We start from the raw sequence: 27687 nt of genomic DNA on the forward strand, positions 1-27687 counted from the left end.
TCGAGTTCCGCATCTGGCTCCCTGTGAGGAGCCTGCTTCTCCCTCTGCCTGTGTCTCTGCCTTTCTCTCTGTGTCTCTCATGAATAAATAAAATCTTTAAAAAAACAAACACATAATTTGTGTGTCGCATGTATTACGTACTGATCTGACGATGAAGTAGGCTAGAATAAAGAAAATGGTAAGAACCTCATAAGGAAGAGCAAATACATTTAGAGCATTATACTGTGTTTGCCGCGAAAATTCCACATACAAGTGGACCCAGGAAGTTCAGACCCGAGTTGTTCAAGGATCATCTGCATTCGGAAACCACAATTCCTATCTGCGATACAGTCGTCCTCCCTGGCCTGCCTGTGGGGATGTTGGAGTACCTGCAGATTGAAAGAAGGGTAGGAGGGAGAGTGCAGGCACTCCTTTGTCCACTGACCTTGAGTGGGAGGAGCACCTTGAGGATCGCTTGAGCCTCAGAGCAAAGGGCCCCTTGCAAATGGATTCAGATGGAAGTAGTACTCTTTGGGAAAGTGTAGCTTGCATCCCAGCCGGAGGCCTCCCGGGCCGGTGCTGATGGCACTGTCTCTCCACCGTTACCTCTAGCGCTGGTTGGCATCCTCAGTTTGAGAACTTCATGACTTAAAAACTGAATGTGTGGTATACCTGGCACCCAGATGCTGGTTTCTTTGGGTTTCCTCCAATAACAGGAGCCAGGGCTCCTTGGAGAAATGGCTGATTGTAGGACTGGGGCCAGTGAGCCTAAAAGAATCTGTAGCACCAGAAAATTAGGAAGTGCTCGCAAAACCCTCAGTACGGGGTGTCAGAGGCCCACAGGAGCTAACGGAAGACCTCCAGTGGCCAAAGCTGGAACATCAACATAAACAAAGCAATGCTAGATTGTAACCTGAAGTCAAGTCAACGTCTGTGACATCAGTCATGCTATAACTGTGTGGTTTAATAATTAAGTCAGTGGTGGAGAAGAGACAGATCTCCATGCTGAGGAACCCCAAATGATTTATGTAGATAGTTCATGCCCGAGGAGGTGACTTCCTTCCAAACAGTACAGGACTGAAAGGAGGAGAAAGAAGAAGGACTTCACTGGGGCCAAGGTCACAGATGAGACCTCAGCCGGGAGGGGAGGGACAGCAGCTGCACAGACACGTCATGGCAACGACACCGATCCTGACATGCCGTGACAAGAAGGGCACGTGATCTCTGGCCTTCTCCCCAAACCCACAGCCCAGTCCAGTCGCGTGAGAAGAGCATGAGCCGAGTCCCAGTAGAGGGACGTCCGCAGCAGCCCTGTGCAGTCCTCAACGCCGGAGGGTCAGAGACGCTATCTCTGCCCAGAGAGGCCTAAGGAGATGTGACACCCCAATGTTCTGTGGCTCCCGAAGGGGATCCTGAGACAAAAAGCGGGCATTAGGGAGGAACTGAGGAAATGTAATTAAAGCACAGTTCTAGTTAATACAGTAGGTCAGTATCGGCTGATTGATCCTGAGAGCTGTACCACATAAGTACGGATCTGCTAATAAGAGAAGCTCAAGGTAGGCAATGGGACTTCTCTGAATGATCTTGCCACTTTTTTTTTTTAAAGATTTTATTTATTTATTTGAGAGACAGAGTGAGCGAGAGAGAGAGAGAGCAGATGAGCAGGGACAGGGGGAGAGGGAGAAGCAGACTCCTCGCTGAGCAGGGAGCCTAATGTAGGACTTGATCCCCCCTGTAGGACCCCAGGATCATGACCTGAGCTGAAGGCAGATGCTTAACATACTTAAGCCACCCAGGTGCCCCAACCTTGCCACTTTTTACAAACCTGAATCTATTCTAATATTGAGTTTTAAAAGCTGGACATGTGACTGTTGTTCTCTCCAGGGAATAAGGATAGCAGAGGGCACACAGAAAGGCTTCTGGTTTCTTCGTGGAATATTTTTTAATGATTTGTAGTCAGCAGTGCATGTGTAGCAGTTTTGTAGTTTTGTTGAAGAGGAACGAGCCTGTGTGCAGTGGCACAGCATAACTCTTGCTTTACACTGGTCACTCTGTGAGAATGTGTCTCCTCCCCACGGTGTTGGGTTTTCCAGCTTGGTGTCCTGCTCTTGTGGAGATTGGACCAAAGAGGTCGAGTACAAGGGACGCCCCTGCTGAAACACGACCATGGAAAACCCCTAACTCACTGCATCTTCCGGCTCCCCCCTCCTGGCAAGTAAGTAGAGCTCCTGTGGTGGCCTTATCTCTACTTCCCTCGGTGCTGGTGCGGGGCAGGCCGTGGCTCCTCCTTACCGAGTCATAGCCTCCTGCTGCTCTGAGCACATCTGTAGTGACAACACCTTCCTAGAAGGAATCCTGACTTCCCGTCATGTCTGCCTTTCAAAGGGACCTTGTTCAGTTGGCGAAGGCAGCTGTGAGCGGTGATGAGAGAGCCCTGGACATGTTTAACTGGAGGAAAAGTGGCTTTGGAAGTTTCCTGAAAATGGGATCTCAAGAGGGACTATCATTCTTTGTCAGCTTGATGGATGGTGAGAGACTTAGGTGGGGATTCTAGGATGAAGAAGCATTGTAGGGTCTGGTAAGGATTTTAAACAAAGAGATGATGTTTCTGCATCAAACAGAAGGCTGTGTGTGTGCCCGTTGTGGAGCGATGCGTTAGCAGCCCTCGGCGGCTACTTATCCAGTGTTCAAAGAAGGGCCTCACTTTGTCCTGATAGAGACGAATGGGCTTTGCTTGCATTCAAAGGGCTCTCATGACGGGGCTGCCCGTCAGCAGACTCCCTGACTGCTCACGTGGGCAGCTCCCGGCAGGACGGACAGTGCTGCGGTCCTGCTGCCCACTCTGCGTGATGGGGAAGCACCCTTACCTGTCATTGTTTGGCTGAGCTTGGGAGGGAGAGCGGCGGGCGGGACGGGCGCCGGCTTCATCTGCAGCCACCAGCCAGCCTTGGCGGATGGTCAGTGTCGAGTCCACCTTCTGGACTCAGAATCCTCAGCGTCAGCAGAGAGACAGGCCAGTGACAGCCAATAAGTGCAGTATGGGGTAAGGGGACAGAAGAGTGGTTTACGCTCGTGGAGGACACTCACACGTATGTGTGCTGCAGAAGCGAGATTAAGGAAGTGAGCTTCCCGAAGATGCTGAGCTTCTGGAGGATGTGCTTCCACGCAACTCAGCCCTGATGGGAAAAGAGAGCAGAGGATAGCTGCCAGGGGCTGGGGCTTTTGTCACTTTTCTTTTCTTTTTTTTTTTTTTTCTTTTTTTTTTATTTATTTATGATAGTCATACAGAGAGAAAGAGAGAGAGGCAGAGATACAGGCAGAGGGAGAAGCAGGCTCCATGCACCGGGAGCCTGATGTGGGATTCGATCCCGGGTCTCCAGGATCGCGCCCTGGGCCAAAGGCAGGCGCCAAACCGCTGCGCCACCCAGGGATCCCATTTTGTCACTTTTCAAATAGAGATACCTTTGTTTCTGGAGATAAGGGGACAGCTGGTGGAGAGAACTTTGAGGAAGTCCTGAGGGATAGGAGTGGGCATGGAGCCTCGGGCAGTGTGGGGAAGATGCTAGCACAAGGCCCCCCTGGCAAGGAGTCAAGAAGATGATGTGCGAAGAGGGCCCAGCAGACAGGTGTGCAGTGGGGACAGGCCTGGCTCTGGCGGGGTCGGTCCTGTCCCTTAGGCAGCAGCTGTGGGCTTCGGGGGCAGATCTCCCCTTGTCAGACCGCTGCCTGCAAGCTCACTGCAAATATCAGCTGCGTGAACACGTTGAGAGTGTGTCGCCAAGCCTGCCACCGATGCTCACTGAGGCAGAGGCAGTGTCGGCGTGGTCATGTCGTGCCGACCATGGGCCCCTGCACAACCTCGAGCCTGCCAGTTGAATGGGAAGCCAAGTATTCCCTGGAAACAGATAAGAGGAGGCCGGGAGAATGAGGATGTTTGAAAAAAACAAAAAAAAAAAAGGAGGTTTGCGCAGCCGAGATGAGTTGTTTCAGGCACTCCCAGGAGACTCCCCCCCAGATTCAGAAGCCCAAAGGGAACCTGGAGGGCAAGGAGGACCTGGCAGGCCAGGCAGGGCAAGGGAAGAGAGGCCTCTGGGGTGGGAGACGTGCCTATGGATACAAAGAGTGCCACCAGGAAAGCCAGCCGTGTGGGAGGGCCATCACTTGGGCCTCAGCAGGTGGCAACCCGGAGAATGGACAGCGGGGTGAAATGGTGGAAGTGACCTCAGAGACGGCCTGGGAGGTCATGTGCGGATGTTTTTAAAATGTTTTATTTGTGAATTTTTATGATGAGGATGTTTATTTTGCAAAGGTCTGTAAGTAGATATGAGTGCCGCAGGCAAGTGCCATGCCCCCTGGACTGACCCCTTTGCCCTTAGGGACAGTGCTCTACGTGGATGAGAAAGGGAAGAGCACCCAGGTGGCATCCACAGACAGCTCCATCCAAACACTCTTCTACATCGAGAAGAGGGAGGCCCTGGTGGTGGTCACGCAGAACCTGCTGCTGTCTCTGTACGCGGTGAGGCCCGAGGGCAAAGCAGAGGAAGTGATGAAGGTAGGTGGGACAGTGGGCAGCAGGCCTCGGCCAGGGCCAGGCCAAACCTGCCACACCACGCCGACAGAGCTGTCCAGTGGCATCACCTACACGGCGCAGTTGCCAGGAGCTTTGCAGGCGTCACTGGACAGGGGTGGGAGGTTCTGGGCTCGCTCAGGCCTGCGCCCCCTCGAGTGGCTGGCTCACAACCTGTATATTCTCCTGTGACACAGAAGAACCGCTTACCTTGCCATGGCTCATTTGACCTCGGGGTGGAAATAGGTGGGACGGGGACATGATCTGGCTTCCCATCTGTGCGTAGATGAGCGTCCTCGCTTCTATCACAGCTGTCCCTGGCCCAAGCACACACATAGGTGGTTTTGCCCGAGGGTCAGTCTCCCTCCTGGGTAGCAGATGTTTGGCTGTGGCTCCTGGGAAACAGTGAGACCCCCGTGCAGGTGCCTCTCAGCTCCGCCCTGGGCTCTTGCTGATGGGAGGATGCTGTGGGGCATGCCCCGGCACTGGATGCTGCTCGAAGTGTGCAGCTCACCAAGGACTGGTCCTCCCTGCCCTCCTGGTTCCCTGGTTTGTACCAGAGGAATCTGTGTTCCTCTGAGAATTCTGGACTTTCCCTAAAGATACTCTTGTAGATTACAGAGCTGATTGATTTTTGTAAGTCGGTGTTCACACTGGCATTTCTGTGTTCCTGGCACAATAGTTGGAAATAGAGTCCCTGAGTCCCGTGGACCTGGGTTCAGATCCCCTTGAGCCGCTCACTGGCCGGGGGACCCTGGGCAGGTTTGTTCTCTGCAGAACGGGGTCGAGACAGCTGCTCGAGAGATGTGGCCAGGCCCTAATTCGGCTCAGCTTGGTGGTCACTTACCAGGTGCCATGCCCACAGCAGCTGTAATTATTAACCACTTAATACCCAACAAAGTGTAGTACTGCAGAGTCAAGGCCACCTTCCCCATGTCCACACCCACGCTGCACCTGCCCAGCTGTCAAGTCTCCACCAGGGCACCACACACATCAGAGACACCGGGCTGGTGAGAGCAACATGCTTCTTTTGGGTTATTTCTCGTTATCAGGTGAAGTTGAGCGGGAAGACAGGTTGCCGGGCAGACATTGCATTGATAGAAGGCAGCGTGCTTGTGACCGCCATAGGGGAACCTGTTCTCAGGTAAGAGCCTGGCTCCTCAGTGAGCACTGCCATTAACATCCAGTCTCTTTGGAGTAATATTCTTATTGGAGTGTAGCATACATACAGAAAAATATGGATTATAATGACCTTTCACAAATTGGACACGTCCATATAACCAGGTCTGAGATTGAAAAGCAAAGATACCACAGACCCCAGGCATCCCCACTCTGCCCTCACAGTGTAGGCTCCTCACTGTCCTGATGTCTGTGTGTGGATCTTTGGCCTGTTTTTTTTAGCTTGGTGTAAATGGAATCATGTGTTGTGTTTACTTATCCAGCTGCTTCAGTTCTGTGTGATGTGGGGGGGAGGTCCCTCGTGTTACTGCATGTGGTTGGAGTTCCTTCATTCTCGTGAGCTGGTGTCACACACCAGCCCCCTGCTCCCTTTGATTACAAACATGGCATTGGATAGATGTAAACATATTGCTGGCAGTCCGTTCATATCAGAGTCCCAAGGGCGTGCTTGCTTCCGGATGGCTCTGCAAGTTGAGCAGGACCCTCAGGGCTGAGGGCAGCCACTGACGCGGTCCCTGAAGGGAGCTCTCTTCCTTTCATTGTAGATTCTGGGATCTAGAAGGTGGAGAGAATTACGTGCTGAGTCCAGCAGAGAAGTTTGGTTTTGAAAAAGCTGAGAATATAAACTGTGTTTCTTACTGTAAAACCAAAGGTGAGACTTCTCTGGCAGGTGCAAGAGTGGGAGGGAGGTGGCCTCAGCCTCGCTCTGGGGGCTGCAGAACGATGACAGGACTGCAGCTCTTCAAAGAATGGCGAATCGGTAGTGACTGTGAGTCACTTGAACAGAGTCACTCGGAAATGAGAAAGTGACAGTACAGCTTTGCTTGCATACATGAAGGCCAAGGGGCTGGCTCGAAAGGGTGACCAACCTAGTTACATGCAGTTGACCTCTCTTCTCTCTGGAAACCACAAGAAAAAGTGTGGGAAACATTAAAAATACTTGTGTATGTCCTCGTATGCATGGGTGTGTGCGCGCGCACGCGTGTATGTACAGAGGAGGCCAGAGAAACAGGAGAAGATGTGCCTGCTGAGCGCTAAGTGCCATGTTAGCCCTGGGGAAGCAGCCCCGAACAAGCGGACTGCCCTGGACAGGCAGACAGGCCCCTGGTCTCCTGGAGACTGACAGAAAATAGCACCAACACCCCCCCAGCACCATCCTCCCAGGTGGGAACAGGTACAGAACTGGAGGTCACTGGGCAGGGGGCTGATGCCCGGATATTTCAGAGCCATGGTCAGGGAAGAGAGATTTCCTATTGCTTTTAACCTTCCACTCAATTCCCGTGAACTTTGTTTTTACCGATAGGTCTTCTGGCAGCGGGCACCGATAAAGGGCGAGTAGCCATGTGGAGAAAACTGCCAGGCCCCCAGAGCAGCCGAGTGGCAGAGGGCAAGGACAGGTGGATTTTTCAGACCCCTAGTGAGCTCGAAGGCAACATCACACAGATTAAGGTACAAGCCACCAGGGTGCAGGGCGCTCTCATTCTGCAAAAGTAGAGGAAGTGATTGGTTTTTAACTATTTTTGTCAGTTATGCACCTTAAGACTATGTAAAAATAGCAACAATAGAATAAAGGGCTTTGGGCTTTCAGATGGTGGGTCTGGGATTGTGGCCGTGTAGTCATCTGTATCTTACCTGTGTACCCATCCCTTTATCACCTATCTACCTACCCTGAAAGCAGCTTTATCGAGCTCTGTAGCATACCTATTTTGCTCAACCACTGAGCCACCCAGGTATCCCCCAATTTTCTTTTAGTATATTCAGAGTTTTGCAGCCATCATAATGCCTCTTAGACCACTATCAGCGCCCCAGAAGGAGAGCCTGTGTGATTCAGCAGTTCCCCCACCCCCACTCTTCCTCTGTGCAGACACTCCTCTGCTTTCTGTCCCTGTGGGCTCACCTATCTGGGCATGTTGTAGACATGGATGCGTGCAATCCGTAGCTTTTTAGTCGGGTCTCTGTCACCGAGCATCATGTTTTCCAGGTTTGACCGCTCAGCAGCACATGGCAGCAACGCGTTGCTTTTATGGCTGAGTAGCACCCATGGCAGGGACAGGGATGGGGACAGACTACCTTCTGTTATCCTTCCGGCTGTCTGCAGACACTTGGGTTGTTTCCACATTTGGACTTTGTGAACTCTGCTACTGTGAACATTTGTGTACAACTTTAATTGTGGACTTAATGATTTTATTTCTCTTGAGCATATGCTTTTTTTCCTTGTAAATACTGTCTTTCTGGTGATGGTCCGTATTTGGGGGCCTTGGGCATGTGGATGGTCTCCTTTGGGGCATGTTGCCGCTGTTTGCTTGTTTATTTGTTTAGTGACTTGGTGGGACCACTGTAGTGGTGTTTCTTTCCTCTGCAGTGTGAGCCTCTGACATCACTTCTCACAGGGCTGGCCTTGGGCATGTGGATGGTCTCCCCAATGGCTCTGGGGGCTGACTGTCCTGTCCCCTGAGCTGCTAAGCTTTCTGCTTCCCCAGGTGCTGGCCGATGGCTCTATGGTTTCCTGCAGCACCCCTGGGCATCGCTTGCACCACAGTCCAGTCCCATGAGATGTGGGCAGGTGTGCTCTTTGAGTTCAGGGTTTATGGTTTGTTCTGACTGAGGAGGATTCCTCCTAGGTGTGTCCTTCTCCAGAGCCCTCTGATCAGTGGTCTGGCCTGCTGTGGAGTTTGTAGCGCTCAGGAAGCTTCCAGCCTCCTCTTCAAGCTTACCACCATTAAAACCTCCAGTCTCTTGAAGAGCATCCTTAGGTTTAGACTTATCCACATTGTGTTTCAAATGAGGTCACTTTCTTTGAGGAACCTGTCAGAGCTCTCTATTCCTATGGACTGCATCTCCCCTTGGGGGAAAAAAAATCTGAGTCACTGCTCCAGAGCTTGGGTATGGGGACAGTGGCCACTTGCCTCTCTGTGAGCAGGGAGCTGGACGCAGCAGCCTCTGGTCTTCTCAGGTAGCCTCTCCCAGCACCGAGCATCTGCAGTGTGAGTGAGCTGGGGCAAGGGCATGGGGGCCCAGTGTTCTCAGGCACCCTGTGAGCCCAAGGGACCCCACCCCCCACAGCATGGAGTTGGGGGAATGAGAAACGCTGCCCAGGAAGATGCTGTAGCCCCACCTGGGTGCTGAACAGGGAGCCGATCTCTTGGCCATGCCTGCCCAGGGGAGCTCCTGCATGCCAAGTGGGAGAGGCAGGACAGCGAGGGTCATAGACACTGTTCTTGCCAGATTTAGCAGATTTTCCTGAACTGTGTTGCCTCACACGTGATTTCTGGAGAACAAGGTGACTGTTTCCTCCTACTTTCCCCCAGTTCTGCCTGTTGCCACCTCAGGGTCCTCACCTGTCTCTCACCCCTGCTGAGTATAATCCTCTAAGACAGAATCTATTTAATCCTGCCGAGCCATGAAAGGAAGATGTACCTAGCAAATCACTGAGGGCACCGCAGAGCACTTTGAGGGTTACCTTTAGAGCCTCCTCTCAGGCCACAGGTAAAAATAGCTTCTGGACGAATTAGTTAAATATCTTAACTAAGTCAAAATAAATAGCTCAAAATAGCATAGAATATTAACAGATCTGTAGAGAAAGTACAACTTTCTCAGATGTGAAGTAATAGGAAGAGCCACACTAATTTTCCTAAAGGACATAAATGAGAAACCAAGTACAGGATGACACATGCATACCGTGTTCCTTAAAGAGAAGCTTCAGTTTTATAAGAGTGTTATTTCTTCCCAAGTAAATGTACAGGTTACTATACATCCAGTAAAAATAACAACCCTTTTCTTTTCTGGGAGAATTCAACAAAATAAACTCATCTAGGAGGGCACAGGGCCAAAGAAAAAAATGTATAGAGAATCAGAACGTTTCCGAATTACAAACCAGAATATATCTCGAAACTGTAGCAATTAATTAAAACAGTATGTGCTTACTCGGGAACAGATAAACATATCACTGGAATGGAGTAGGAAATCCCAGAACAGACTGAGAAAGATTTGGAAGTTTAATATGAAATTATGAAAGAGCATTTCACATCACAGGGGAGAGCCAGATAATTTAATACGTCATGTCCACTAGCTCTCCATTTGTAAAAAATAAACATCCCTAAATTAACAACCAGTAAGAACAGACACAAGACAGGGGTGCCTGGGTGGCTCAGTCAGTTGGGCATCTGCCTTTGGCTCGGGTTATGACCCCAGGGTTCTGGGATCAAGCCCCATGTCATTGGGTTTTCTGCTCAGTGGGAGCCTGCTTCTCCCTCTCCCTCTGCCTGCTACTTCCCCTGCTGTGGGTGTGCTCTCGCGTTCTCTCTCTCTCTCAAATAATTAAAATCTTTTTTAAAAAAAAAGACCGACATGAGACAGAAGAGCCATGTAAGTGTTTGCCCATTGCATTACAACTTGGGTGTTAGTATTATAAAATTTTCTAAAGTATGTATTTTATGCTAGTAAATTTTTAAATCAGTTTACACTGATGAGAGGAAATAGTGCCAGGAAAATTGTTGATGAACCCTGTGTTTATAACACTTTCCTGCCTGCATCTCCCTTCTCTTTGTTCATACCTTTGTCTCTGTCCCTGTGGCATGGAATGAAGTGGGGCTCCCGGAAGAGCCTCCTGGCAGTGAACAACATGAGCTCCGTGGTGATCCTCAGCGAGCAGGCCATGTCTTCACACTTCCACCAGCAAGTGGCCGTGGTGCAGACTTCCCCAAGCTTACTTAGCGTGTCCTTCCTGTCCACGGGGGTGACACACAGCCTGCGTATAGACATGCACGTCAGTGGAGTGTTCACCACCAAGGTGACTACAAGGGTGGCCATGGGGTTGACAAAGGACCTGGCCGGTTTTCTGGGTTGTTCAGGGTGGTAAAGGGTCTGGGTGGCAGGTCTCTTCTTAATTTCCATGATTTTTTTTTTAGGATGCCATTGCTGTCTGGAACGGAAAACAGGTGATGATCTTTGAGCCTTCTGGAGGCACATTACGGAATGCAGGTAGGAGTCTTGTTCCCTAGAGGGGGCTCATAGCAGCCTGCTTTATTTTCTGACCATCTAATAGGGGTATTGGTGCCAGTGCTGTGGGCAGGGGGTTGACAGAGGACCACCAGGAGCCCCTTGTGTCAGTCCTTCGACCTGTGCTCTGGCTCCATGCTGCTGGGCATCACCTTACTGAAGCCAGTCAAGGTGGCCAAGAAGCCCTCCCAGGCGCTGGGACAATGAAAGAGTCGGGAATTAAGGCTATATGAGCATAAACATCAACAGTGCTTGCCAAGGAAGGGGGTTGCTACACACCCAGCTTCTGAACTGCTTCCAGACCACGCAGAACAGCGAGCCCCATGGCATCTTGACTGAGGCCAGCCTCTGTCTGGAAGTCTGAGGATAGATTAGTCAGACATGCTCTATCAGCTTGCACCTCCTGTCTCTGTGGGCTGCCCTGACCCTCCCTCTTCAGCACATGCCTACAAGAGTGGCAGGGGCTGCCATACTGGGGGCGCAAACCAGACAGACATTTACTTTCTCACAGCTGTAGAGGTCAGAAGTCCAAACTCATGGTTCCCCAAATCATGGCATCAACAACTGCTCCACCTCCTGAGCTCTGGGAAAATCTGTTCCTCACTTATCCCTGCATTTGGTGGCTGTTGGCCATCCCTGGCTGGATCACATTCTTCCAGAGTCTACCTTCATTGTCACCTTGTTCCTGTCTGAAATGTACCTCCCTCTTATAGGGGCACTTGGGGTTGCATTTAGGGTCCACCTAAATAATCCAAGATAATCTCCCCATCTCAGGGGAGATCTCACCTTCCCATCTTTGGCCAACATAATTTTTTTTTTAGATTTTATTTATTTATTCATAAGACATAGAGAGGGAGGCAGAGACACAGGCAGAGGGAGAAGCAAGCTCGGGATCGTGCCCCATCTTTGGCCAATATACTCACATTCACAGGTTCCAGGGACCAGGACCTGATAGCTCCGGGGGCCATGTGCAGCCTGCCATAATGACCCTCCAGATGGGCCCCTCACCCAGCGCTCCTGCACAGTTGTACCATTCACCCACGTTGACTCCACAGGAATGGTCATCCGTATGCTCCAGGGGGCTCCCCCCATGGGTTTACAGAACAGCTCTCACCCCAGGGGTGCTTCTCCACTGGGGGTCCCTCTTACCATCCCTCCCTCCTTTTCACCTCTAACACTTCATTACCTACACTTGTCATACTTTTCCTGCTCTGCCTTGTGTTATGTCCATAATTAGTGTCTTCTCCTGCAGCGTGGACCCCCCCTGAAGTGAGGGTGAACTTCTAATACCCTCAGGAGGATAGCACAGCGGGTGCTCAAGTGCTCCCTGTCTTGTGTGTGTGATCATCTCCCGGGCTAGATAAGAACCCATCTAGGGATGGCTGGGTGGCTCAGTGGTTGAGTGTCTGCCTTTGGCTCAGGGTGTGACCCTGGGGTCCCAGGATCAAGTCCTACATCAGGCTCCCTGCATGGAGCCTGCTTCTCCCTCTGCCTGTGTCTCTGCCCCTCTCTCTCTGTGTCTCTCATGAATAAACAAAATCTTAAAAAAAAAAAAAAAAAAAAAGAACCCATCTAGAGAAAGACAACGGTTCGAGGTCTCTAGAGCACCACTGAAGGGGAACAGACAGCCACCTAAACACTTATACTGCAGTGCTGTAGTGCTGCGGCCGCACCAGACCAGAGAGGTGGCCGCGTCTGTACTCCAGCCCCTGGCCCACATGCTATTCCCATCCCTTAGGGCCTCACTGTCCTCACCTATGCAGAAAACGCAGCCCTCACAACACTCTGAGCGTGTAAGAAGAGATGGGCCACTACCTCATTATGTCCCTCTCTCGTCCTAGGAACTTTCCTGTGTGAGACTCCAGTGTTAGCCATGCATGAGGACAATGTGTACACTGTGGAGCCAAACCGAGTTCAAGTTCGAACCTGGCAGGTAAATCACTGCTCTGGAACGAGTGGGCTTGATGATGAAAGTCACTAGAACAGTTTAAAAGGCCATCTCTAAATCAAGCCAAAGCTGCTTACTGACCTCACGCAGCCAGATCACAGCCCCCCCTGGCCCGGTACTTGCCTGTGAAACTGGACTCTGGGCTAGTCTGTGCGCTGACTGCTGAGACCTGTGGATTCGGGAAATGGGGCAGGGCCTCGCAAGTGATGAGCGTTGGATTGCTGGCCCCTGAATGCACAGACTGGGAAGGGGGAGGGCATGTTTGCTGGAGTTCATGTGATCTTCAAGGCTGAAGGGCCATCAGTTCAGGAAAGGCCTTTCCCACTGGCTCTCCTGCAGCCTCTGTTCCCCCTGGTGCTTGGAGTAGGAGGCCCCTGCCTACCGCCATCCCAGATGCTGGCGGGAACCTGGCACAGACAGGGTGTAACAAAGGACCACACACTGGGTGGCTTAAAGCAATAGAAATTTATTCTCTTGCAGTTGGGGAGGTCAGAAGTACAAACTCCTGAGTGTAAGCAGGGTTGACCCCTTTAGAGGTTCTGATGGAGCATCCATCCCCTGCTCTCTAGCCTCTGGGGCTCCAGCCCGCTTTGGCATTCCTTGGCTCATAGATGCATCACTCCATTTGAGCCTCTGTCTTCTCCTTGTGTCTGTGTCTTATAAAGACTCTTGTCCTTGGATTTAGGGGCAGCCTAATCCAGAATGGTCTCCCCTTGAGATCCTTAATTATATCTGCAAAGGCTCCTTTTCCAAATAAGGTCACATTCACAAATTCCAGGTGGATGTGCCTTTTGGGGGCCACCACTTGGTGCAGTACCCACAGCAGTGCTCTGTTAAGGTCAGGAAAATCTTCACACCCCAATTTCAGGTCTTGGTGCCACTGCTCCCTCAGGGTCTGAATTGTGGGCTGAGATCTAGCCTTCACTTCTGGAGGCTGCTGGACACGTTTGCTCTTGTCCTCCTACCTCACATGCTGCTTCTCCTTCCTGCTGCCCTTCCCCAAGGGGCTTCCATGGAGTTCTTCCTGAGGGGGCTCAGTGTGGGTGGGGAGTGTCACTGGGGGAGCCCTAGAGTAGAGGCCTGATGTGGGGAAGGTGCCAGTTGGGGGCAGGCCAGGCTAGGCTGCTGGCCCCTGAGGTCCCCAGTCTGTTTGAGGTGGGAAGGAGGCTGGACCCCACTGCTGCCAACACTTGGTGGGGATATCTGCTGTGGACGTGAAGCTGGGGCCTGGCGGGCCCATGTTAACAACCCATGAAGGATGTCGCTATGTGAGCAAGAGCCCGCTGCAGGGCTGGGGAGGGAGGGTGAACAACCTGTGAGAAGAGGGCTCTGAACCGTAGATTTAAAACTACCCATTATTTTAGCTGCAAAAAATGGGTTTATCTGGGAATAGGAGAATTGCGGTCTGGAACAAGCAAGCTAAAGCTAAATCACAGCAAGACTGCAGAACCCAGGAGAGGAGGCTCTGCTGTGGAGGAGGCACCCTTCCTTCCTCCTGCTGGGATCACACAGGTGACCCCCATGCAGTCAAAAATCCACGTATAACTGGACTCCCCCAAAAACTGGCAGCTCGAATGTTTGCTGATAGTACAGTTAACACATATTTTGTATGTTTTATGCATAAAAAATATACATATTTTATACTATACTGTCTGTGCTGTCTTCTGACAATAAAGCAAACCAGAGAAATGGAAATTAAATCATAGGGAAGAGAAAATACTTTTACAGTTCTGTACTGTATTTATGAAAAAAAAAATCTGTATGTGAGTGTGTAAATGGACAGCGTAGCTCAAACCCTCTGTTCAAGAGCCAACTGTAGTGTCCACTTGCGCGGCAGGTCTCTGCAACCAACCGACAGGGTGTTGCAGAAAGCGCCCCCTGCTGGCCCCCCCAGCTCCATCTTCTGAATGAGGTTTCCCTTTATTAAGTTTCACATTTCCCCTTTTATGATCAAGATCTTTCTTTGAAAAAAAAAAAAAAAGATCTTTCTTTGAAAGCATCACAGATTAAGTCACGTTTTCCGTATTTAATTGTGGTGTCCCTCCGTGCCAGGAAGGGCCTTTTTTATGTTGTCATGTCCTACGTCAGAGGCGGAGTGCATAAGCTGTTGCAAACCCCTTAGGGCCACATTTGAGTAACAGCAAAAGTCAGGAGAGAGAAAAATCTCGGGTACTCCCACCTAATGGTTGTGTCTTTCCAATATTGTAAGCATTAGAGGGCAGCTCCTTATTGGGTACGTCCTTTTTTAAAAAGTTTGAAGAGGTAACAAAATACAAACCTTAGAATAATGATACGAAACAAGAAGTAACGTGATAATGCCAAATTGTATGATGGATCAGAACTAGGTGTGAAGGTAGCCAATGGAAATATTTACTGGCACTTACACTAACATAGCGGGGAGAGGGTCTCCCGGTGAAAGCAAGCCTGGAGTTGCATATGCCTCCTAAAATCTCCAGTTAAAGCAACCATGAGAGCAGAATAGTGGAGGCTGCAAAAGCAAACTGAAAGATTAACTGAGTGCATTTGGGAAGATCCAGTGCAGGTATTAAAAGGAAGCAATAGATGGTAAACTCTGCAAAACAGCAAAACTTCAAAGATGTTTTAAAACAGTATTGTTATCTCAAAAGAACTGTGTGGAACAAGATGTGTTCTCAGTAATACAGCTTATAAAGTTGTAAATTCAGACAACGATGAATTTGGATGGTAGTTCAGATGAAAAAAAGACTTTTGTAAATTCTGAACCTTCTAGCCCTTCAGAAAAAAAACAAGTGAAAGATGTCTGTCACAGAATAGTAATGAGGCTGTTACTGAAAAGCCATAACAGGAAAGGGTTTGGGAAATGCAGACAAGAGTATCTCTCTCCACGACAGAGAGAGAAAAGGAGCAGCATTGAGGAAAAGGCAGACGGGCCTGGGCTGGACATCTGGGGAAAGCGATCTCGTCAGATGTCATCTGCTTCAATTCCAGGAAATCTGTAGCTTCAGGTCACCAGATGGCGTGCGGGCCCAATCAGGGTTTGCCGCTTTCTTTTTTTTTTTTTTAATTTTTATTTATTTATGATAGTCACACACAGAGAGAGAGAGAGGCAGAGACACAGGCAGAGAGAGAAGCAGGCTCCATGCACCGGGAGCCTGACGTGGGATTCGATCCCGGGTCTCCAGGATCGCGCCCTGGGCCAAAGGCAGGCGCCAAACCGCTGCGCCACCCAGGGATCCCTGCCGCTTTCTTTAGATGCATCCCCTGAATCCAAGAGTCTATTTCTTGTAATTTGGCAGCACAGAGGTTACTGACCAGTAGCTGAGAAGAACCTTTTCAGTAAGGACAAAGAGAATCTCTCTGGAGACTTCTTTTCTAACAGACAAAACCTCCAGGTTATGAGGTTGATCTAAAATCATGGTCTCCTAAAAAGATTGCTTTACTATGGCCCAGGGCGCGATCCTGGAGACCCGGGATCGAGTCCCACGTCAGGCTCCTGGCATGGAGCCTGCTTCTCCCTCATCCTGTGTCTCTGCCTCTCTCTCTCTCTCTCTGTCCATCATAAATAAATAAATAAATAAATAAATAAATAAATAAATCTTTAAAAAAGAGATTGCTTTACTAAAAGCATGGTTATTTTTAATAGAAGCAGTCAGGCCTTTACAATGTTGAAGCGCATCTCCCTTGATCAGCTGTGGGTCAGAGGAGATAGGGGCCAAGTGCATTGGGACATCCTGTGACTAACTCAAAGGGTAAGAATCTCTATGTCCCCAAGGGGGTGGATCTGAGATTTAGGACTAACAGCAGTGCTTTAGGACAAGATAGTCGGAGGGTTTCTACACATTTTACCAACTGAGTATTGCTAGTGCTGTTAGGAAATTCAACTGACTGATCGCCAGTGGCATGTACGATGAGGGCCATAAACCAGCCAGACAGGCCAGGCTTACTGAAGCACGTGGTTCCCTGCTCACTGTGTCATTTGAGAGGGTGTTCCCAAGTAGGGTAGTGTCTTCTAACAGATTTTTAGCCACAGAGAAGCAATGGTCTGTCTGCAAGGGAAAACCTCAAGCCAGTGACAAAACATACAGACCATGACCAAAACCTATTTAGATCCATGAGATGGGGAAGTTTTATGAAACCCATTTGTATAAACAGATTTCTCTGGATTATATATTTTTGACAGGCAGGACAAGTGAGGTGGGCCCTTTTTGTGGCCTCATTAACGTTTTCCCACCAATGCTGGTTCGTGAACGCTATCATTTTGTCAATAAACCAGTGGTTTAAACATATGTTTGGTGGTAAGTAATGGGATTTTGGAATTCCTGGTAGGGCCAGATTGTTATTTGGTCCAAAGCAGAGTTCTCTCTCTCTCTCTTTTTTTTTTTTTAATCAAACTCACAATTGTTAGATTTCCACCATTGTCTTTTCTGGGACCAACTGTTGGGCATCTCTGGTCAATTTTTCCAAATTTGAAAGAACATTTCTTTGGAAAATGGCAGAGGTCTATCTATTGGTCTCCTTGACAGCAGCCTTTTTGGTGGAAATATCAGTGCTGTGGTTTCCTTTGGCCTCCAGAGAGTCAATTCTTGAATGTCCAGGAACCTTAATAATAGCCAGAGCTGTTGGGGAAAGTACGGCAGCCAGGGGTGCCTGGGTGGCTCTGTTGGTTAAGGGTCCGACTCTTGGTTTCAGCTCAGGTCGTGATCTTCGGGTCCTTGGATGGAGCCCCACATTGGGCTCTGCACTCAGCAGAGAGTCTGGCTGAAATTCTCTCGCCCTCTCCCCTCCTCCTTTCTCTTTAAAAAAGCATGGCATCTAATAAGTTTTGGACATAGGAACCATCTTACATTTATCCCCATTGGAGCTAAGGAACCCTTGTTGCTTCCTTAATATCCCCAAATCATGGACTACCCCAAAGGCCTACTGATAAATGTTTGCAGTTTTCCCTTGGCTGAGGTATGAGCTCCAGTACAGGCACTTAGCAGCCTATTGGGCTCAAGTCGCCAGGAGAAGAGGCGCTGCCTCAATGACCTCATAGGGAGTTGGGATAACAGACCCAGCAGAGTATTTACCATTTTTCTCCTTTAAATATGAACCATCAATAAACCATGAAAATGAGCATTGGTTAGAAGAGCATCCAGTAAATTGTCATGGGGAGTCAAAAGGTAACGTGGCAGCGTTCAGGGGTCACAAGGGCTTCCATCTGCATACGGATATAGTCCTCGTTCTGAGATTAGATGCCCAAAGCATCAAACCTGAGTTTAAGCAAAAAAAAAACAAAAACAAACCAAAAAAAACTGCAGTTTTTCTTCGGAGACTTTGTCTCTTTAAGGCAGAGTCTTAACAGGTGGATGCTGCCTCCTGGGAAGAGGTTTGGGAAGCAGGAACAAAGCAATTCATTTATCTCTTATAACAACCTAGAGTCTGCAGAAAGCTTTGTAGCATCCACATTGGCTTTTAAGTTTTGTGAAAAGAAGGACACCCCAGGGAACACGGGGGCGTTGCTGGTTATCTTTATCAACTGGAATATACTAGGAATGCACTACATAGGTCCTCTGTGCTGAACATGTTGCTTGGAATGGATGTTGGTAGCGCGAGAGGGTTGGGAACTACGGGAGCTGAGGGATAATAGCGTCAGTTACTGCTCGCAGATCTTCGGCGGGCCTCCGTCCCCAGCCACTGGTTTTTCTCACGGGTGAAATGGGGATGTTACAGGGACTAGTGCAGGGGATCATGAGGCCCTGAGCCTTGTAATCTGTTGTGGGCCAGATGCCTTAAAGAACATCTGTATTTAGAGGGTATTGTTCCGGAGAGAGCTTTTGAGGGATCTGTTTGAATCTCGGTGGGAGGTGCACTGTGGATTCTCCCAGTATCAGTTGAGGACCTTGCTTATAAAGACAGTAGCTCATCCAATAGGGACAAATAACCAGTGTCCCCAGACTCAGCTATGGTGCCATCAGAGAAGAAGCTAATAAAAGATGCCAAAGGGTCACTTATTTCCTCTTATTGGCTACCTTGATTACTATTGTCCAATTCTAGAATTATTTCCCCTTTTTGGGAGAAACTGTGGCATGATGCTTTTCTAAGAAATATTGACCCAAGAAATGAATAGGTCAAAGAAACTAAGGAGAAAAGGGTATGTATCTCTCAAAGGGCCTAGACCAAAGGGAATGGGTTCAGGGACAGGAACCTGTTAGGGTCTTGTAGGGGCCCCCATTATTTGAACTTAGTACTCTGAGACAGGGGCTGCTTTACAGCAGTGAAGTTGAGCAAGTATGTGGCTCTGGTGTCAATAAGGTCATAGAGTCATTCCCAATTTGGAGACTAGTTTCTCTCAGTTAGGAGGGAGGATTGAGAAGAGCTCCTATAGTTTCTCCCGAGTCCCATTAACTGGGAATTGGGAGAGCAGAGCGCAGGAAAGGCTGGCGAGGACACTGAAGGTGCCTGTGTGTAAGTTGGTAACAGTATTTTCCAGTGCCCTGACCCTTTCCAATAATACCAAAAAATAGGAGTATTTTCATTTTCATTTTATTTAGAGGCTTTAATTTGCAGTAGTTGAAAATTAAGAATTTTAGTGGTTTTCTTTTAGGTGACTTATCCAGGATGCAAGCTAGCTGGCTTGCCAGACTATTTGTGGAGTGGACACAGTTTCCTATTCCATTCTGGTTCTTTTAAGTAAGGGGAATGCCCCCGGCTCAATCCTTTAAATCAGCATAGAGTTAAATGCTACCCAGGTGGACTCAACATCTAAAGAAGACCAGAATTTTCTTTGAAAACAACCTGAAGTCAGTTGTAATAGTTACAAGCAGGTTCATCAGCCTTTTTTTTTTTTTTTTTGCCCCTTCAAATCTGAATTTTATTCTAATCAATAGGCTTCGGAAAAGTTAATATAATTGCTTGATGGAGATTTCCAGTGAGTGTTCTAGCACCTTGCAAAATGTTAGTTTTGTTTCTCTAAATCCCTTTCAGGATGTTCCCACTGGGCTAGGTTTATGTAATATTTGGCCTGGTCCTTACCAACAAGCGTGTGGACTAAATGAAATAAATGAGAAACCAGGTTGTTGAATTTGAATGAATGTTAAATTCTTCAGTAAACCTGTATGAGGAGGGTTCCCAGTCACGTTAGGAAACTCTCACTGTGGCTCACAATTCAGCCTTAGTCCAGGGAACATAAGAAATTCAGGGCTTACTTTATCTTCAGAAGGCCTAACTTTAAAGGGGTGGGTTTTAATAGCTTTGGGAATGGAGGGAGATTCAGAGGAAAAAGAAAGTCTGACAAAAGAGTTGGAATGAGGGAGCAGGAGTATAGCGGAGGCAGGGCAGTACAGAGGGAATTAGGGACAGTGGTGCCAGAGCTGGGGCCCAAGCAAAAGTGGCTGCACATCTGGGGATAAAGACCACAAGGGAGGGATCCCTGGGTGGTGCAGTGGTTTGGCGCCTGCCTTTGGCCCAGGGCGCCATCCTGGAGACCCGGGATCGAATCCTATGTCGGGCTCCCGGTGCATGGAATCTGCTTCTCCCTCTGCCTGTGTCTCTGCCTCTCTCTCTCTCTCTGTGACTATCATAAATAAATAAAAAATTTTAAAAGAAAGAAAAAAAAAAGACCACAAGGGAGAGGAAAAAGGGGCCTCAGAGCCATTTTGACTTATTTCAGTCGTGTATTTGCCTCAACTAATGGAGAAATGGCAAAGTTAGAATTGTGAAAACATTTGGAAGGCTCAAGGTATGCATCCCTATTCAGGTGTTTTGTTTGTTCTGAAGTTATTTTTGGTTTTTTGGAGTTGAGGCTTTGTGATTTGAGCAAAACAATTTGGGGAAGATGAAAAAAACCCCATAATGGCTTCTGAAGTCATGAATTATTTTTGGTTAAATTCCCTCCATTTAGTTAGAAATGCCTATTAGGAGGGGCCATTGTTTTTTATTTATTTTTAATTTTTTTAAAAAGATTTTATTTATTTATTCATGAGAGACAGAGGCAGAGGGAGAAGCAGGCTCCCTGCAGGGAGCCCAATCTGGGACTCGATCCTAGGACCCTGGGATTATGCCCCAAGTCCAAGGCAGATGCTCAACCGTTGAGCCACCCAGGTACCCTAGGGCCATAGTTTTTAAACATAAATCCAAGGGGCTCCAAGCCCCGAATGACAGTGACAGCATCCTGGATTGTTTCTTGGTTTTCTGTTATTTTGTCGTAGAAGATAACTTCATGTCTGTGTAGTGGGAAAGCCTGGGGAGGTGGCCACCAGTGAGGTCTGCAGACGTGGGCCTGGGCATCTGGCAGCTGAGGCCAGAGCAGAGGGGGGACAAGGCCGTGCTTGGGGGTGGTGAGCGCTGGGATGGCAGGTGGTACAGAGGGCAGAGCCAGTTCTCATGTGGTTGGGGCAGGGTTCCTCAGATACCACAGGGTGCCCACAGTTCAGCTCAGTGGTGATACAGGCCACCCAGAGACTGCGTCAGCCCCACCTGACACCCCATGCCAGTCCCCAGTCCTGTGCTTCCAACCCTTGAGCGGAAACCAAAAGTCACCTCAGTCACAGAACCCAAAACACCTCCGTGGGCCTTGTCCTGGAAAGTCCCAAGGGTTTAAGCAGCTGCGACCCCCAGGTGCTCCTGAGTCCCATGGAGCTTTAGAACCTGCAAGGTGCTGGGCGCACCCCGGGCCCTCGGTAAATGTTGAGTGCCTGCTTAGTGTACCCAGATGACCCGTGAGGAACATTCAGTAACAAAAGTGAAAGGCTGCACAGGCTGCTTTCCTTAATCCTCGTTCTTTCCTTTTCCTCAGGGGACTGTGAAACAGCTCTTACTGTTCTCCGAGGCGGAGGGGAGCCCATGCTTCCTTGACATCTGTGGAAATTTCCTGGTTGTGGGGACAGACCTGGCTCACTTTAAAAGTTTTGATCTTTCCCGAAGGTACAATTTTGTCTAAATAAAAGTACAGGCCTACCTTGGAGATCATGTGGGTTTGGCTTTAGAGCACTGGAGTAGAGCAAATATCACAATGAAGTGAGTCAGGTGAATTTTTTGGTTTCCCAGTACCTATAAAACTCGTATTTATACTTTACTGTGGTCTATTAAATATACAGTGACATTGTGTCTAAGCAAACAATGTCCATGCCTTGATTAAAAATTCCTTTTTTTTTTTTTTTTTGCTAAATAAATCACAGGTCACCATGGCAAATACAACAATAACAAAAACATCTGAGATTATGCAAAAATTACCAAAGCATGACAGAGACACCAAATGAGCAAATGCTGTTGGAAAAATGGTGCTTGACTTGCTCAACACAGGTTGCCACAAACCTTCAATTTGTTAAAAGACATAGTATCTAGAAAGTGCACTAAAGTGAGGCATGCCTGTGCATGTATTAAAAATTGCCTGAGACAATATGGTAGGTTGAAAAAGGATAGGAGCCAGAAAACTGTTGCTGTTCCCATTTTTACGATAACAGACCACTGAATTTTTTTTTGTAATGCCTTATGTTTTGGCATAAATCCTTTTTAAAAAAATATTTATTTATTTATTTTTAATATTTTTAATATTTTATTTATTTTTAAAAATATTTATTTATTTATTGAGAGAGCGAGTCAGGGGAGGGACAGAGGGGGAGAGAGAATCCCAAGCAGACTATATGCTGATCGAGGAGCCCGACATGGGGCTCGAACCCAGGACCCTGAGATCATGATGTGAGACAACACTTAACTGGCTGAGCCATCCAGGTGCCCCTTGGCACAAATTCTTAATCTTTACATACTGGGGGAGGAAGCAAACAGGAGGAGGGTTGAGCAAGTAGAGCACAGGGCAGTTTTTAGGTGGTAAAATTTTGTGTACAGTAGATAGAAGGCACAGTTGTTGTCAGAGCCCATGGAACTTCATAGCACGTGAGCCTAAAACATATGCAAATTCAAATTTAGGGGATCTCAGGATGGAATACAGAATATGAGAATAGTCTTAAGTGTGCTAGAAATGTGTGGAATGGTGTCCCTGGAAAGGCGGTGCTGACTGACATCAGCCCTTTGGGGATGGTGGCGATCTTGACAGTGGAGGCAGAGGGGACGCATACAACACTGCCCTGCAGTGCACAGAGCTGCCCCACACAGGGCACAGGGTGACCGTCCCACATCGGTGCCCAGCTGCACAGAAGGAAGGACTGAGCAGCTGATGCAGGTTTGGGGAGCTGGGACTTCACCATTGGGAGCAGGTGACATCAGCAGAGGGAGGAGGTGAGGAGGAGCCTCATGGTGATGGGTGAGTGGAAGCCACCCGGGTACACACAGAGGCATCTGCACATACACGTACCTACAGCAGTCGGTCTGTGCACCATGTCCTTGCCCTGGGTGGCGGCCGAGAGCCAGCAAGCACGCCTGGTGCCCAGATGCGGGTTTCCACAGCATTCTCTGTCAGAAGGACCAGGCTCCCGGGAGAAGTCCTAGCACTGAGGCAGGAAATGTGCACATGAGCCTGGAGTCCCAGCCCAGAGGAGCCAAAGGAGACAGGACCGTGAAGTGTCACGTGGGGCCTGGAGGGCCTCCTGGGACAGAGGATGTTAGGGAAACACAGAGGAAATGGGAATTAAGAGAAAACAATCGTGGCGAGCCACTGCTGTGCCCCCAGTACCGTCCATAGCAGCGATAAGCTAGAACCTGCTGGACGGGGGCTGCTTAAGTGCATTTTGGTTTCTGCGAAGCTCTAGCAAGTATGACAGCAGCACAGTCTGGCAGGATGAATGGCCAAAACCTGCCACACAGAGAGGAGCTGGGAGCAGAGCTGCTGCTTTTTGTGTCAGAAGGGTAGGGGAAGGGATATGCTTTCATATTTGTTCATTAAACCTAGAAACTTTAAAAACTCACCCAAATGTTGAATCATTGTTTACACACTGAAAGTAATACGATGTTATTGTCAATTATATCTCAATTTTAAACTTTTAAAAGTAAGATCTTAGCCTGAGTTCTGAGCTGGCCCCTCTCCCCGGGTGCACAGACCCCCAGACTGAGAGCCGCTGGGCCTTCCCAGAGCCCCGAGTTCTGTGAATGAAGGTTTCTCATCACTGAGACAGCCGGTGCTGGCACTGTGAGCTGCCCGCATGGGTGGGGGTGGGATGGCCCATGGATGGGCCTGCGCTTTGCCCTAAGCCTCTCGTGTCCCCCCTGCAGAGAGGCGAAAGTGCACTGCAGTGACAAGAACCTGGCCGCACTAATCCCGGGCGCAGCGGGTGTGGCCTCACTCAGGTGTAACGCCAGCGGCAGCAGGATCAGCATCCTCCTCAGCAAGGTGGGTGCAGGTGGGCGGCTGTGCACTCAGGACGCCGTCCTCCTTGGCCTCTGCCTCTCCTTTCGCCCCCAGGCCCAAGCCCCCACATGTGCTCAGCTCCTAATTCCTCTGAAACCGCAGTTCCTCTACGCACGACCCTGGACCACTTCTCCTTTCTGTCCCTTTTCATCAGCCTGCTGTGTTTCCCTTGGCACGAGGGGGTAGCAAGGACCTCTGAGCTCTGGCTTACAGAAGTAGAGGATATGGTGACAGCTGCAGGGGGGCTGTCTGCCTCTGCCCACCAGTGCTTGCCCGGGAATCCATTCTTTCACAGCCTTGTCACTGGTTACCTACCATGAACCAGGCACCCCTCTGGGTGGACGCAGGCCTACGGTCAAACAGGAGAGCTTGGCACCTCCCTGTGGGTGAACAGACACCCGTCTAAGAATGAGTCAAACTGTGGCGGGTGGTGCTGGGCGACCCACTGGTCGGGAGGCTCCTTCAGGAGGTGCAAACCCTCCAGACAAGCCTGCGGCAGCGGGGCAGCAACAGAGGCACCCAGGGTGTGAGCAGGTGGCAGAGCTGGGCCTGGACAGGGGTCTCCCGTCCCTGGAAGGGGGCGAGCCCGAGGCTGGCACAGTCAGCGGTCCAACACACAGGCACCAGCCTTGGCAGAGGGGCGAGGCAGGAGCATAATGGAGCATCTTCCTGCAGGGTGCTTCTCCGTGGTGGGGGGTGTGCAGAAGTCGGCTTGGTGCCCATCACAGCCACCCTGAGGGTTGGGGATGGGCTGGCGTGGGCCAGGATGGGCAGGGGCTGGTCCTACGCCTCGCAGCAGTGTGGATGTGGAAAGGGAAACCCGGGAAGAAGCCTTTATGGAGATGATGGGGCGTCCTGTTTCGATGTTGAGTTTGAGGCATCCGAGGGCAGCTGGTGGGCCGATAAAAAGGAGCCTGAGCCTCTGAAGGGGAGTCTGGCTGGGTATGGAGATCCTCGGGAGGAATAGAGCCACCTGTCAGTCTGAGCACCCAGGAGGGGTGTGGGCGGTGGGAGGACATGGGGAGGGCGCTCAAGCATGCATGCTGAGCAGCCCTGGGTCACTGACCGGGTCCGCCAGAGGGTCACTCGTGGGAGAAGTGGGGTGTGCAGTAGGAGAGGGCATGCCGGGACCTGGCACCGTCTCTGGGGTGCTGGCAGTGAATGTGCAGTGGGGGCAGGGACCGCACGGTGACTGCTGGCTCCGGAGGCCCGATCCTCCAGAGCAGTGACACTGAGGGATCTCGCCGTTTTGCCCATGGCAAAAGAAAAAAACGATGCAAAGGAATGGTTCAGGTAGCACAGGGGAGCTTGCGGTGAAATCAGCTGCACCCCCAGCCCTACCCCTTGGTGGGAGGTGTGCTTGGAAAGAGGGGTCTGCTGCAGGCCACCCGCCAGCCCACTCTCATGGGCAGGAGGCTGCGCCTTTGGTGTTGCTGAGGTGTCCCCAGTCTGTCGTGCGTCTTTCGTTCTGCAAAGGGTGTTCACAGTGACTAGAAGGGTGTTCGCAGGTACCCAAACCTACGATGCTTTTGTGATTCTGCTGCTGCTATTAAGCTTATAGTATGTTTTTCTGCCTAAAATTTGGACATTTGTTTCTTTGCCTTTCTCATGCTCAGGCTCACTTAGCATTCTACTCTCTCCCAGAGTAAAGCCTCGAACGGTCTATCCAAGTTCTTGGCCTTTGTTGCCCTGGCAGCGAAGCTGGCTCCCTTTCTCTCACTTCAGTCACCTGCATGAGAACTGGTCTGTTGGGATCCGGACTGCCCCATGTCCCCCGTGGTCAGTCCGCCTCACCGAGATCACGTCACTCAGGCCAGCACTGACCACGGCTGGACAGTGGGAGTCAGGCTTTCACGATGTGTTGGAATTTATAAAGTAGTGATTGATCGGTGGTCTCATCAGGATGAAGGTAAGTTGATGTCCACGTTAGAAATGCCAGGTGGCCGGCAGGTGGAGGACACCAGACGCTTGTTTTCAGACCCATGGCATGTCAGCCAGGCAGCTCTGTGAGCTCCGTTTTCTCTGCCCCCAGGTAGATAACAGCCCTGACTCCAAAATCTGCTTCTACAACGTGGAAATGGACATCATGACCATCCTTGACTTCAAGACGGGGCAGATCAATCGCAGGGAGGAGTTGTCCTTTAATGGGCAAGAGACCAAGAAGTAAGACTGTGGTTGGGAGGATTTCATTGAAAGAACACGGACACTGATGCTCAGTTAGTGGCCAGCTTCTGGGCAGGCTGCTGAGTTACACTTCACATGTCCGGGACCTCAGCAGCTACCAGTGCTCAATGCAGGCAGGAAAGCCAACACCCCTAGGCAGTTGGGGTGGTCCTGAAATTACCCAGCAGAACCCAGCTTCTGGAAGGGCAGTGGCAGCTGTGGCCACACGATGGCCCGAATCTCAGGGTGGGAGTGGCAGTAGCTGAGCTCTGTCAGCACCTGGGAAGGGAGGGCATCCATCTGGGGAGACACTGTATTTCTAGAGAATAACTGTCACTCTTCGGGGAGTCCGTGTTTGCACTTCCTTCTACTGCCCAGCGAATGCTCATGGACTGGAAGTGCTCACCCTGCCCCACTGAAGGTTCACATTTGATTCTGGCGGAAGTGACACCCGAGGACCAAGTGTGCTGCTCAGGACATGGGGTGGACGCCGCAGCAGAGCCCATGGCTGGCCTTGCCGGCGTCTGCTCCTTTTGCTCTGTTATAGCTCCCACCTCTCCACCCAGCTCTCATCCTTTTCCAGAACCTTCTTTCCCCCGGTAACTTAAACTGGTCACTGGGTAGCCCCACCTGAACACACCCATCCTCACTTCTTCCCAGCCTCACTCTGCTTCTCTGACTCCAAATGTCCCCTGGAATTTCTTGCTGTCACCTGAGCCCCATTCCCCAGAGACTGTTCCTGTCCACTCTGGTCTCTCGTCCTGGTCGCCTGGTCTCAAACCTCACAGCTAACCTTTCCCTTAGTCCTCCCGTCTGTGACTCATCCCGTCTTCCTTGTTTGAATTGTGTCTCAGACTCACACTTTTCCCTCCGCCCTCCACTTCTGAGCCACATCCAGCTCAGCCTGTCACTTCTCTGGTGGTGGTGGGACAGTGCGCAGCCACCCCTCCGATGCCTGTCCTCTTCTGAGGCCCGGTCCTTCCTCTGCCTCTGGACCCAGCTTGTCTGTTGGCCCCATATCACACACGTCATCCCGGTGGGACACAAAGTCCTCTCGGTGGTCCTGGCAAGTGCCCTCCGTGGAGTCTCCAGAGCCAAAGCCTCACGCGCTCTCTGACAAGACTGCACTGGGCCTCTAATTTTACTAACTTGCTTCAGTCTGAGAATTTCCTGAGGCAGGCTGGTGCCGCGTGCTGCGGGGAGGGGCTCCAGAGCCAACAGCCCGAGCGATGCACACCGGTCTGCTGATGCTGACCCAGCCCCCTGGCATGCATTTGCAGAGGCAGCAAACGCAGATGCACCTGTCAGTTCTCAGGACTCAGGACGAGCCTTCTCTTTCAGGAGCCACGCCTTTGTGGATGAGAGGCTGATGGATCTCATTCCTGTGAACCACTTCTGGGACCAGAACGAGCCCAGGCTGTTTGTGTGTGAGGCCATGCGGGAGGCGCCAGGAGCCCAGCTGCATTTCGGGGACAAGAAGCCGCCCACTGAGGACAGCCCAGTCCCCACGGTACCGTGGCCGCGCCGCGTTTATATCTGGTCACGGAGGCTTGGTGCATTCACTATCCTGCTGATGTGTATGGGCAAGTTAGA

The 27687-nt window shown here is 50.2% G+C and overlaps 1 protein-coding gene across 31 annotated transcripts in view; it reads left to right on the plus strand.

The window, feature by feature from the left end:
* IFT140 (intraflagellar transport 140) overlaps nt 1-27687 on the plus strand; it is an 81652-nt gene that overhangs the window by 12952 nt on the left and 41013 nt on the right. For all 31 annotated transcript variants that reach the window (XM_072754124.1, XM_072754142.1, XM_072754143.1 and 28 more), the window contains 13 exons: nt 2073-2194; nt 2365-2507; nt 4356-4531; nt 5599-5690; nt 6271-6377; nt 7029-7174; nt 10311-10514; nt 10633-10705; nt 12565-12656; nt 21427-21554; nt 23796-23913; nt 25964-26094; nt 27436-27604. In XM_072754124.1, coding sequence (XP_072610225.1) covers nt 2073-2194; nt 2365-2507; nt 4356-4531; nt 5599-5690; nt 6271-6377; nt 7029-7174; nt 10311-10514; nt 10633-10705; nt 12565-12656; nt 21427-21554; nt 23796-23913; nt 25964-26094; nt 27436-27604 — 1701 coding nt within the window. The remainder of the gene's footprint in view (nt 1-2072; nt 2195-2364; nt 2508-4355; nt 4532-5598; nt 5691-6270; nt 6378-7028; nt 7175-10310; nt 10515-10632; nt 10706-12564; nt 12657-21426; nt 21555-23795; nt 23914-25963; nt 26095-27435; nt 27605-27687) is intronic.

Source organism: Vulpes vulpes, chromosome 3 (assembly GCF_048418805.1).
Source record: "Vulpes vulpes isolate BD-2025 chromosome 3, VulVul3, whole genome shotgun sequence".
NCBI lineage: Eukaryota > Metazoa > Chordata > Mammalia > Carnivora > Canidae > Vulpes > Vulpes vulpes.